We start from the raw sequence: 13686 nt of genomic DNA on the forward strand, positions 1-13686 counted from the left end.
AATACGTTGAATGATCATTTTTTAATCTTTACTCTTGCACATGCATTTTCATGCAATAATCGCAAAAAGATTAGAAAGCAAAACATACCCTGTTTTAATTTCCTCAGAAACCGCTTGCTCAAACATCGTGGGTTGTGTTTACACTGTGGGCGGATGTTGTCAGTTCAACAATTGTTCCTTTACGTGCAAGCGCTTACATTACCAGCATCTGGCTTTTGGCTCTGAAGACTTTTTTGGTCATCTTTCAGTGTCTTTTGAAAGGAAAACTTGAAATTCAAAATGGGAAAACGGCTGGTTTCAAGCGCTGAAGCGGGCAGGAAACTGACAGCTTTAGCCACAAAATTTACAAGAAAGAGTTCTATTAAGTTCTATTAAGAGGTGTCTGAATGTCAGTCTGTTAAGACCATGATTTGGTTCACTGAAAAGAACAAGAATTTATTCTAGACCGTGGCAGCGCGGTATTCCGTTCGGTTTTAATATAACTGGCAGGATCGAGTGTTGCCTCAACGAAAGTTGTCAAGTCGGCTTTTAATAATTCATTAGTGCTATTTTCAGATTCAGGAAGTCTTATAAAAGGAATATTAGCCATCCAAAAGCAAAAAGAGAAACATTCACTTCTACAACACACACTCAGGTGATCAACTAACTAACTGGGTGCGGCGCTCAAGTTTTACCGAGTTTCGAAACCAAGACTGAACTGCATCATGAACTCTACATTGACCACGATTGAAGTTTTTGCTCAGCAGTTAAAAAGCCGATCGACTGGCGTTCGGGTAACAGAATCCTTCTTTATGTTGCTGATCAACTTGGTTTCTTTTACCGGAAACCTTCTACTCGGAATCGCAGTCATCAAAAACCCGAATCTTCGCAGAGCTGTTCCAAACATGTACATCATAACTTTGGCTGTTTCAGACTTCCTCATGTCTTTACTGGGGATTCCATTTTCAGTGGCTTCTCTTATCGTTGGAAAATGGCCCTTAAACAACTTTGTGTGCCAGCTTCAAGGATTCTGGATTCTTTTGATGTGCGCCGTGTCGTTACAAACTTTAGCCGTGACCGCTGTAAACAGGTATTTTCGAGTTGTTCGTTCGCGCTCGCTGTATCAGAAACTCTTCAACATGAAGACAACAAAAGTGACTATCGTGATTCTGTGGATAGTGGCTTTTTTTGCACCTCTACCGTACGTTGCAGCTGGACACGAGTTTTTCTTTCACACTGGAAAGGTGTTCTGTGCACATAACTCTGAAAGCCTTTATGAAGGTTACGGAGCTTATCTCGTTCTCGTTTATGTCCTCATACCTCTCATTATTGTCGTAACTTGCTACACGAGAGTATTCATCGCCGTGCGCAAACATAACCTTAATTTCAGACCTCGACTTCGTTCAAGAACGCAGTCAAACTTATCGACCGACAGCAGACTGTCAGTGGATGAAGTGAACATTACCTATATGCTTCTAGTCGTTGTGATAGGTTTTCTAACTTGCTGGACTCCTGTTATGGTAATCGATATGATTGACTTTATAAACGCTGACTGGAAGCTGAAACGACAAGTGTATGTGAGTTACTCTTGTTTTGGATTTGCCAGCACTTCGCTCAACCCCGTCATATACGGCATCATGAATCGTTCCTTTCGCGCGGAGTACCTGAGAATCTTGGCGCCTTTGAAGATATGGCGATCGCAAAGCATGAGTGGTACTGGGTCTTATGCCGTCCCCGGAGCTGAGAACAATCGACAAAGTTTGAGCAGAAACCAAGTGGGTGTGTCGTTTAAGATCGGCGAAAAGAAACCTGTACCATGTGTACAGAGCAAAGTTGCTCAGAGGGAGACGTCGCGCGATTACCGAGCGAACAGTTGGGCAAGTAAACGAGATACATTCAGAGTTAAATTTGAGTCAACACATTCCCAGTAATGCAGAAACACTAGTCAAACTCTGGACAGGAAGTGCAATCTTGGATTTCGGAATAACGAAACAGAAAAACTCTTCGTACCCGCATATTTAACTTTTTACATGACTTTTACATGTCAATGTAATAACAGTTTAGGCAAACATAACCATCAGGGCCGGGTTGTTCGAAAGCCGCTTAACGCTAACCCAGGATTAAAAGTTAACCGAACTATTAATTTTTCTTGTATAAAAATGTTCGTTATTGCTCGCCTTTTGTATAGTTTGAGCTTAATCAAGCTCAAAACTGAAAGACAAACATAAGCAGAAAACCTCACCGAAAAATTACAACACTGAAATCAAAGTTCTTGCTAATCCTGGGTTAGCTTAATCGGGCTTTGAACAACCCAGCCCAGAATTGTTATGAGAAAATTCGCCGTTGCACAGTCATTTCTTTATTATTTGGAAAATTATAGAAAAACCAACAGTAGCCAGGAATTTAAATATTCTCTCCGATTCTTTGTACACCTGTACCTGTGTAACGTCGTTTCCACTAACCTTTCGCATCCTTTAGGAATCTTATCTTCCATATATGCGTTGTTTAGATTGAATTACTTATGTATATATTTTAAAAGTTAATATGAAGTTGAATCCGATACACGTTTTCTAATGTATTATCGACCAGGTTTGCATTGTGGTAAAGAAATTACGGCAAAACTGGGTGCTTCTGATGAAGGCCCCCTCATCAGAGCATCTAGGGAGGTACACAAATGGGTCGGACAAGAAGACACCGGCATTATCGTGACCGAAGCAGGGGCGCTGTTAATGTCCTTTGTTTTATTTTTTGTAAAGTTTCTTCTGTTTAGGTAGAAAAAAGAAGCCACACTGACTAAACATTTTTTAAGTGTTGGGATTCATCATCAACCCATCTTTAATAGCTTTTAATTTGTGACAAGGCAAATCTCTTTTACATTACAAAATTCTCAAAACGAATACTTAAACACTTGTAACATATCTACCGTTTTATTCTCGATTTATTCAAGAGAAGTTAAGACAAAGTCATCGTATTGTGTTATTCTCCTTACCATTTAGTAGGTATAATACTTGATCATTACAACCTAGTATTAACATGATTTAACTTACAAAAGGAGTTAATTTTAATTAACAGAAAATAAACGATCTATACATCAAGAAGTCTGGGAACACATTGCGTCAGTCAAATTACGAGTGAAGGAAAAACTATGATTACTTCGAAAGAACTTCTACATTTTCAATGCACAATCCCTTACAGAGCTATTTTAGCAGAAACTTGCTGAAAATAGTAAACAAACAAACGAACAAACAAGGCGGAAAGTACTTGCTGAATTTATGATAAAAAAGTTACAAGCTCTACTAAAAATCATAAGCAAGGAATTTCTTGCATACAGTAATTGTATATACAAACTTTCTCACTAACAACTATCCCCGCTTACTTAAAGGGAGAAAAAAAAATTAGGCATGGGTAAGATTACTCAGAAATACTCCCGAACCCAGACGTCGAATAGTTTATAACAAGTCTGATCAAGGTTGGGCGGGGGCACTTCCGCACTCCTCTGGTGCCTTAGATTTTTTTTTTAAAAAAAACACTCCTTTATCCTAACAGATATACAAGCAACAGAGTTTTGAGGCTGAATTTGTACCTTAATGTCCTAATGCCCTATGTTACTTTTTCCCTTCATTCTACTTTTTAAGCTTTTCTGGAATTTTGGTTGGTTCTGTGGAAATGCAAAGTTTGCCATGCAAGGCATATCTTTGAAATTGGCCTCAAATTTCCTTAAAACTAACACGATCTGACTGTCAGATTTGTCAGAGGTTTTCTATGTTTACTACTAAGACAACTGAGGTCAGAAACGTAAAAGCGCTGAATTACCCTTACTTGGGCAAATGACCATTGTCTGTCCAGAGGACCTCACCGAGGACCCCTTGGTGCGGCACAATGTACCTGAACAAACAACAGAACCTTGTCTAAGTTTGTACATTACAATGCTGTCCCATCTTGAATATCATCTTCTTGCACTGTCAATACATCTGGTTTGGGTCTAGGAGCACATGGAATCTGTGTCTCAACCTCATTCTCGTGAACCAGCTCTGTTTGTGACATGTTAATGGCCACAGTTGCTGGATCATGTAACTTGTCATCATTTGGTTGGTCTTCCTGTGCATCCAGTTCCCCTTCCTCCATCCATCTGTTTTGCGCATTTAATAATGAATCTTCCTCAGGCTGGTTGAGTAATGGATAGTGAACCCCATCACCAATACTGTACAAAACAAACAAACAAAATTACTGAAAGCAGACAAACTATTATAATAGTGCCCCCGTTACTTTGAGGGAAACCTTGACACTTCTTTTATGTTTTAAATCTTTTTCCTGATAAACAAAATAATTACAACAGTTTCTTCCTTCAAGGAACCTCAATAAACCTCCAAGAAATAAAACAACAACCTCAACTCACATAATGACACTTGCAAGGATATACAGTCAAACCTGCATATAACGGTCACCCTTGGGAAGTGGCCAGGTGACCATTATATACAGGGTGACCGCTGTACACAGATTTGCTTTAACCTCCCCTGGATGTTAATAAATAGCATTTTTATGTGCAAATAATCACTCAATTTACGTTTTATTGACAATAACGAGTAACAGCAACGCAATAAACACGATGAAAAAGGCCCATAAAATGTCCGTGGTGTACTTTTAGGGAGGTGCCGTAAAAGTCTACTGAAAGCTAATGAACAACGTTTTCAAGTGGAAAATCACTCAATTTACATTTATTGACAACAATTTGAGACAGATAAGTACAGTACAGTGTTATAATCAGGGGACTATGACGAAAGTGAAAACAGTGTGGTACAGTTGTGTTGTTACAGTTACAGTACCGGTAACTATTGTTTGAAAGCGATGACACTTGTATCTGCCACAAGCATTTGTCGTACGTAGGCAATGACATGTATTAGTAGCTGTGTTCAGTACTAATATTTGTATTTTTGTGAGACCCCTGCCTTGGTGGCTGCTATTTAACGAGCTTATGAATAAAGCTTGTCATTATTCGTTAATCATAACCCAATTTCGTGACCGTTACGTACAGGTAAAAGATAAGGAAATTGTGGATTCAGGAAGTCTAAAGGGTGACCGCGTCCGTTATGTACAGGTGACCGCTATATGCAGGTCAACTTACCAGTATTTATAAGAGACGATGTTTGGGAAGTTGTTCAGTGACCGTTATACACAGGGTGACCGCTATATACAGGGCCGTTACATACAGGTTTGACTGTAACTTGCAAGTTTCGTGTTATGTATAATATTTTGGTTTAATTTTGTTTATCTACTCAAATTTCTTCACTTTCTTTTTTTCTCTCTTATTCTCTTAAGTAAACTATATAATACTGTTAAAGTAATAGTTGGCTCGCCCAGGTCAGCTTTGCTAACTGCAAGCTGCTAAGGCTTGTAATTCAATAAATTATTATTATGTGTTAATAAAGTTACTATTTACTGTTTCTGATGAGTTTTGCTCTAAATTCCTTTATCAGCCTCAAACACAACTTGCTCCCTGAAAAATGTGGTGGAGGTGTTTGGTTAGGCTCGATTACCAGCCGCTGTTTCGGGAAATGAGCCCGCGCTCACGCGGACCCGAGAGAGCGGCGGAAATCGAGCCTACTGTTTGGTGATCTTCTTAAAAACCTTACCCTTTTCTAGCCTGTGAGCAGGCTCACCTTTGAGTCACACGCGGGAACGGCGAAGAGCAAAGCCATCCGACGGGAAGGAGTCTGGTGAAGAGGCCTCGTGACTTCGCCACTCGATTTCGCGCTCGCGGCTATGCTGCGTGTGCTTGTGCTCCCACGCGTGCTCATGCTCCAATGTGAGCCTCCTTGCAGGCTAACCCAATTCAAGACCAGAGTGCACAAACCATACCCTGTTTCACACTATGGTGGCTGAAAAACCATACCCTTCAAGGCAGTGCATACCTACGTGCATAGCCCATATAGAGGAATCCCTTCCCCGGCCCTGAAGAAATCACAGTACATCCAATCCTACCTGGTGAAGACTGGTAAAAACCAGTACCATTTATTAAGCCCCAATACTTGCTCAGCATTCTTCATTGCAGACCCCAAACTAAAGCCATCTTTATTTGGCCCATAATAGAAATGGGGAACTCTGAACGACTCTGCCAGAAAGATAGGAACAGAAAGGTAAATCAATAACATTGTTACTTTAAAATTGACACACAGAAACTCTGCAATAGCAATGTACACTTTAAGGAGGTCCCTAAAGGTTCTAGAGGTTTTTATTATGAAGAACTGTCAACAGAAGCATGTTTATTTTAGTGTTCCTTATTTGAAAGAGGATGCAACAATTATTGGGATTTTAAAGTGTTTAGTTTGGAAGGAATTACGTACAAAGGAACTGGACTTCCGAATACCACTTATTGCTAAATATACTTCGTTAAATTTTTAATAGTAGATTCACTTGAAAATTTTAACTTTAAAAAAAATGGAGAATTCAAAGCTAAAACAACATTACAACCTACCCAGAGTTGTTTTGTTACTCCCAGTGAGATATAAATGATAACCAAAGAGTGACCAAAGACTTATACAGAACATAAGTGAAACAAAAAACAGAAATAAAATGTGCAACTTTCCATCACCATCCAAGGTGTTCTGAAAGGGAAAAATAATTGACAGAAGTGAAAATTACGAATATTTATTAACTTATTTCTATGATTGAGCTTATTAAATGAACTGGACAAAACACCATGCAAATTACTGGTTGATGGAAGGTGATTGAATACTCCATCCCACTCCTCGCCTCCCTCCTAATCTTGGTACACCCTCCTTCTACCAGTGATGGGGAGATCCAAAACCTATTTTTGGGGGGGTTTGAAACAGGTGACCTGACAACTTTCTGGGGTTAAAAATTTTGTGGTGACATTATATTTTTTTGCAGTGAAAGGTGGCGGGGGGGGGGGGGTTAAGTCTTTTCTTGGAGCAGGGGTGGGGGGAGGGGTTGACCATAATGATAATGACCAGAAATTTTTATGTCTAACAACAGATCTGGTTACAGGTAAAAACTACATGCAGATGACAATATTACGACTACCTCCAGTTTCATAAAAAAGAGGAAAAAACCCTTTTTGTAGCTACATTCTGAGCTGTTGGAATTACATTTTTTGGGGTCTAATAATTCGGCAAGTACCTGCCTTGGAATGCTACATACATATATATGAACACCACTATGGAGTTGGGCAGGTTTCTTTCAATAGAAGTTTTTATTTTATTAATAATCAAATACAGTGATGTGAAGTTTATATGAAATAATTCATATATGAACTGCAGTTGTAGATGAAAGTGAAGAATGATCATCGCAGTTAATTTTCCAATTTAAGCAATTGGAAAGAAGAAGCCGGAAAAAAATCAGGGCTTCAACGGGATTCGAACCCGTGACCTCCATGATACCGGTGCAATGCTCTACCAACTCAGCTATGAAGCCACACATTGGGAGCAAGGTCAATTAGTTGAGTTCATATCTTCCCGTGAGGAGTGAAATGATGTGAAGTTTATATGAAATAATTCATATATGAACTGCGGTTGTAGATGAAAGTGAAGAATGATCATCGCAGTTAATTTTCCAATTTAAGCAATTGGAAAGAAGAAGCCTGAAAAAAAAATCAGGGCTTCAACGGGATTCAAACCCATGACCTCCGCGATACCGGTGCGATGCTCTACCAACTGAGCTATGAAGCCATATCAAAACAAATTGACCAGGACAGAGGACCTACATGAAAACCAGCTTCCTCTCCAAATATTGTAATTTATTTATTTAAACAACAATTTTAATCCCAAATGACATTTATTTAATTTTATAAATACAATACTGTATTAGAGAAAAATTAACAAAACAACTTTGGAGGAATAATGTTTCAGAGTAGTTCAGTCTTCACTTACATTCCAAAATGCAATAAAATACTTGGTAACTGTTCCTGTGACATAGAGTGTATAAAGTATAGCATAGAACAGGAACAGAAGAAAGAACTTGTAGTTTGTGAATCCCACACAGTTATTGACCCACGGACAATGATGATCCATTTTTAATATACACCTGGGAGGACAAAAAACACATCAAAAATATCATTAATACCTGCATGCATGTACTTATTATTCATTCATGTCAGACATTATACCCATAGACTATGTTATATGACGTACCAATTCACTAAAGAAGTAAAAATAATACTGTAATTATTTGGATAAATACATTGATTCAATTGCGGCCTTGAGCTACTGTGCTGTATTTTCATTCCAAGCTTTCACTGTTCTATGGCATCATCAGGGAAACGATGGCTATTAAAAGATTGACCTTAAAGTTGATCTTATTAGAAAAATACAAACCCAACCCAAATTTCTCTACCTTATTGGTACTTAATTTTGCAGGTCTTTAATTTCATGATTTTCGTGATTGTAAATAAATCACGAAATTAAAGACCCACGAATAAAAATCCTCACAAAATTTAACACCCATATAGAAAATTCAAATTACAGAAAAAATGATATTATGTAATAACAACAAAATATACAGGATATGTATCGACAAATACACAAGCTGGAAATCTGTTTAATTGTAAATTGCTGTACATAATATTTACTCTTTTGCCAATGGTCCACTGTTGTATGTTTTTCAACTTACTTTCTACACATGGAGCAGTGATGGCATCTATCTGGCTTGATAGCTTGACATATATCACAATATCTTGCAGCTAAAAAATTATTCCAATTTTGTTATTGACCAACAACTTAATCAAGTATACAGTTCAGTTAAACAAGATATGTTTAGCAGACATCTTTAATACTGGGACAATTTCCCTAAGTGTGAATGTATGTTGGTTTATGTCACAGGCGTGCATGGATCTAGGATAAATGGTGACTGATTTCTGAAACAATGAGCACCAAATTAAGGTGCAAGCTTTTTTAGGGGTCTGGGCCGCTATGCTCCCCCAGGAAATGTTTTGGATGTTAACTCTCTGAACTTAAGTCCTCTTTCCTTGGTTTATAATTATAATAATAATAACAACTTTATTTCAGTGTCTAAAGGATCTAACACCTGTGGAGCACAGACGCTAACTGGGCACACTCAAATTAGAATATTACAATTTCTGAGTTTCAGTTAAAACCAGTATGGATCCACACATGTGGCAGGTGGCCTGACTGATTTATATTGGAAAGCTCATTTGTGATAATTATGTGGGCATAATAAGGAAAAATATACACAACCAAACTTTTGAAAATTAACCTGGCATCCTGTGTAATCGCATTAGGCAAAAAAAAAAAAAAAAGCAAAACGTTCACTTATTTTACTTGCTAGCCACTTCCTTGCCAGCCATATGTACTGTACAATAGAATAGTTTTCTTACCCCCTGATACAGTTTGTGTAAAAACAGGCAGTTTTCTTGATACTTTTTCCAAAATTTCTTTGGGATCCTGCAAACAAATCCAACAGAAAATAAGACATAATTATTGCAGTAAAGTACAGGATGGTGTGTATTTATCATAATTTACTATGCTCTGCTTAATTGGGGTATGGTACCATAACTGGAAAAGAAAAAAAAAATACAAAATAAAGGGATAAAGTTTTGTACAGGAGGAATTATATAATTATACATTAATAAGTATTTAACCAAATTTGCCAGCGAATGGCACTGGTGGGGAACTTCCTTTACAGGAGTGATAGTGATCAATGCTTATTGTACCCTTTTCAGGATAAAAAATTGTGTTTTGTTACCACCTCCCTACCCTCTCCCCTATAATTTATGGTGCTGTTGATTCTACTTTTTGTTGTAACACTGTCAGACACAAAGTTAAGCCATCAAAATAATTTTTGTATTCAATATGTCTGTAAAGGTACAAGTGAATTTAATACTTAGTCACATACCCCATTATCTAATGCCTCTCTGTCTGCTCTGGACAAGAAGAACTGCAAATGATAAAAAACAACAAACAAAACAAAGTACATAACTAAAAGAACAGCTTTACGTAGATGTACTCGGAGGAGGAAGAATGTTACATACACATGTATGTGATTTGCACACCAAACATTTCACTTCAGTTCAGATAAATTAAATGCATATATAGTTTGGACCAAAAAGGGCTTTTCCCCATTAGAGTGTGACAAAAACCATCCAACCAAATGTGTATGGTTGATCCCTTAACACATGACTTTAAAATACACTAACAGCAGTGCATCAAGGTACAAAGATGGAGTCACTCTGTTTTAATCTGAAGGTCTTTATTGATGGCCTTACTTAGAGCTATTAGACAGCCCTTTTTGCTAGAAAAAGTGTGGTCCTGACGATAATTATTAAGACAGTTATCACTTGAGCGTCAACAGTAATTCTCATTTGTTCTGGTTTGCTTTACTCCCCGCACTTTGTGCTGACTAAATATATGTACTTAACGTTTTGATTAGGCCATGTCATTTTCAGACAACTGAAAATGACATGGCCTAATCTCTATCATTTACTTAAAGATAGTGCTATTAAAGCTTCAAGTGGAATCATGCAGAAACGACACAGGACTGTATGACAAATCCTTTATATGCATCTTTAATTTTTTTTTTAACAAAATGCAGCGTTTAAGTAAAGTTATAAAGAAATGTGTAATGTTCTTTTCTAAAGAATACCACAGAAACTTGTAAGTTGACATATTGACAGCCAAACCTGCGAAGGAACAAGACCAGATGACGCGCAAATTGTTCTCCAGTACGAAATCATCAACATCACAAAGAACGGGTGATACAAAAGCAAATACACAACTGAAAGAAACCACAAGGGATCCACATTAATTGTGATAAAACTTTTAACACGTGAGTTTCCAGACGTCAAGTCAAAACACAACCTTACTTAATGTTAGCTCACGTATCAAACGGTAAGTTAAGTTAACTTCAATCAGCTACTTACATTTGTATTCGCTGCCGCAAATGTTGACCAATATAATATAACATAAACAGACGAGACATGAAGATCAAGTGACTTACCTCTTTCATAAGGAGACTGCACGCTCTCTGAAAGCGAAAGGAACAAAGTAGGTTAACTAAGATAGAAAGAAAGCGATTAAACCGGAAGAGAGCGAATTTGAGTTTATAAAGATCGAATGCACAATGCAGAATTTCATGCTTAAGGAATCACCAATTTGAGGCTTAGGATGACGAAAAAAGTACAAATTCTGGCTCTTACCAAAACAAAGAATTAATACGTAAGCGTAGTATGACCACACAATTACTGCGTTGATAAATAAGACGGGGATCCATTGAAAAGATTTAAAGAGACAAGTTAGGATGGCAGCCATGTTTGAAAAGTTGTTTGTGCTCTGCGATCATGCGCAAAATATTATTTGATCATGACGTCATTAAAAGCTAGCCGCCTGTTGTTTAAATTCTGTAAAAAATTCTGATAATGTCGTGGAAGGGGGGCTAGCTCAAATGGTAGAGCGCTCGCTTAGCATGCGAGAGGTACCGGGATCGATGCCCGGGCTCTCCACATTTTTTTTTCTACTTTCTCAAATTCCGAAAAAGTTTTCCTTTTCTTAATTTAGGCCATGACAAAACCAACATTAATCTAAAATGCCATCAGTTGAAAGATCTCTTTTCCCAGCTCTATTTTTGAAAACTGTTGGACGACGTCCGACTTGGGCTACACTCTACACTAGTTGAATTGAAATGAAATAGGCGAAGTGTCTAGAAAACATCCAGGAATCTAGTCCCCGCGCTCATTTTGACGCTTTCCTTCTCCTTCTACGGCCTGTCACGCAGGCTACCAGGAATCGTTTCCCCCTCGTTTGCCCCTGGAGCGTCATTTTCCTGCCGACGAACTGCGATCGCGGGTCACATTAGACCTGGCTACAGCGGAGTTGTAAAGTAGGGATGAATTCTCCCGGGAGGGGGGAGGGAGGAGGGGGAGAGACACTAAACAAAGTTTCAGCCAGGGGGGTACAAACCCTTAGGCCCAGTTCAGACGCCGAACTTTTCATGAGCCGAACCAAATATATTGAATTAAGTACATGAAAAGTTCGGCGTCTGAATGAGTTAAGAACGGCTATTTGAATTTGGAACGGCCCAGCCGTTCTTCCCGCCTAGCTCAGCCGGGAATTTCGGCTTTGGAACGCCTTTGATTCAGACGTCGAACTTTTCATGAGCCGAACCTAATGCATAACTTATTATAACGTATTTTACAAGCAGTTTTTACTTTGCCTGAAAATCGCTGATATTTCGATGTGTTTTGGTTTAAACTAAATAAAGTTCGGCGAATTAAGTTCGACGTCTAAATCAACAGGTGTGCTTTTGATAATTTGGGTCGGTCCAAATTCGAATTAAGTTCGGCTCATGAAAAGTTCGGCGTCTGAACTGGGCCTTACTTTTTTGTATAACGTTTTCGACATAAAAGGTGAGTCTTTCAGTGTACTTTCCATAGAGTACCCTTTCACATACCTAGGTGTGCTTTTTGGCTGACCCTAAAAAAATTCCTGAGATCTTTGCCCCCAAAATTTGGTCACCGGAAAATTTCTCAAACCTTTAATTTCAAATCCAAAAGAAGCCTTCTCATCTCATTTGAAAGGCCCTGCTAAAAACCTAAAAGATATTTTCACCACCTTTTCCAGTACCTCGCTGCCGTGAAATAACTAGTTTCCCTGTAGTACAAAAAGAGAAGATAAAGTGAATGTCGTGTCATCGGCACAAACGTAACGGGCATCAGCGTAACTACGAAGAAAACGGCAATCATCTTTTGTTAATCATCCTGGTGATGGATAAAACACTGACCCCCTGGTCCATGAGCTACCCTAATGGACTACCTAAATGGACTACCCTTAAAAATAATATTCCAAATGAGTACCATTTTTTAGTTTCAAGCTGCTATACCTTGCCTATTTTTGTTCTGGAACCACTGAACACAAAATACTAGTACAATATTCATAATGATGGCTAGAGCCTGCTCTGGATAATCATATGCGGACGTTTCGTGTAATTTAAGCATACTTGCAACTTATAACGTTAATAGCACACATTGTCAACAGTTTTTTTTCCGGGCTAGTCTATTTGGGTAATCCATTAGGGTAGTCCATGGACTCGGGTCAGTGTTTTGTCCATGCTTATGCTTGCGTCGCTAATGAGAACCGGGCTTCATTATCGCTGCATGTCCGTCGCGCGTGTTACGTCAGGTGACTGTGACGCGCTTTCACTTCGCTCTTTTCGCGAAACGGTCAGAAACGGTCAAGTTGTCACTTTTCGCCTGAAGAAACAGGTCTTGATGTTTTGAAGCATGAAGGTTAACGTTGGTTGTTTTGGTCATTGCTTTCATGCATTTGTCATCTTAATCTTGGCGTGGCACTGCAAGACGAGAAGGTACATGCAAGATCTTTCGGTATTATCAGCCCGTTGTTCTTGACAGTTTTCTTCTTGCTTGTGTTTTCTTAATACTTTAATTTAAAGCTAAAAAATTTTCTCATCATCGAAAGTTAACTTTTTTCTGTGGAATGTTAAAAGTTTAATATTAAGAAGATGAAAGCAAACAAACAAGTGAAGAAATACACCTGATCCTGCTCAGCGAGAAAGCATTTAGAACCAATCATTTCTCATAATAATCAATAGGTTTCTGTTTGCTATGGTAATTTTCGGGAGCAAGCTGCCCGCGTACATCTGTTCTCAAACTATATTTCTGCACGGTAATCAACGGTAATTGTCTTTACTAGACAATTGCTGCACTTTCTTTCTGTACACATA

The 13686-nt window shown here is 38.4% G+C and overlaps 2 protein-coding genes and 1 non-coding gene across 3 annotated transcripts; 2 read left to right on the top strand and 1 right to left on the bottom strand.

Moving 5' to 3' along the window:
• The first annotated feature begins 155 nt into the window (after positions 1-155).
• Positions 156-2484, top strand: LOC145496843 (melatonin receptor type 1A-like). The gene has a single exon (XM_081476600.1). It carries the CDS (start codon positions 705-707, stop codon positions 1908-1910), a length of 1206 nt encoding a protein of 401 aa, XP_081332726.1. The 5' UTR covers positions 156-704; the 3' UTR covers positions 1911-2484.
• Positions 2485-2601: 117 nt separating this feature from the next.
• On the bottom strand, positions 2602-12592 carry LOC145496844 (palmitoyltransferase ZDHHC15B-like). Its single transcript, XM_081476601.1, has 10 exons — positions 11147-12592; positions 10948-10974; positions 10631-10725; positions 9847-9888; positions 9329-9395; positions 8605-8674; positions 7866-8019; positions 6452-6581; positions 5959-6088; positions 2602-4180 (listed from the first exon to the last, which is right to left on the bottom strand). The coding sequence occupies exons 1-10, from the start codon at positions 11256-11258 to the stop codon at positions 3901-3903; spliced, it is 1107 nt and encodes a 368-aa protein (XP_081332727.1). The 5' UTR covers positions 11259-12592; the 3' UTR covers positions 2602-3900.
• Positions 11377-11449, top strand: Trnaa-agc (transfer RNA alanine (anticodon AGC)). The gene has a single exon. It is a non-coding gene; the product is annotated as a tRNA-Ala (tRNA).
• Positions 12593-13686: the final 1094 nt, after the last annotated feature.

This window comes from Orbicella franksi, chromosome 9, assembly GCF_964199315.1.
Source record: "Orbicella franksi chromosome 9, jaOrbFran1.1, whole genome shotgun sequence".
Taxonomy (NCBI): domain Eukaryota; kingdom Metazoa; phylum Cnidaria; class Anthozoa; order Scleractinia; family Merulinidae; genus Orbicella; species Orbicella franksi.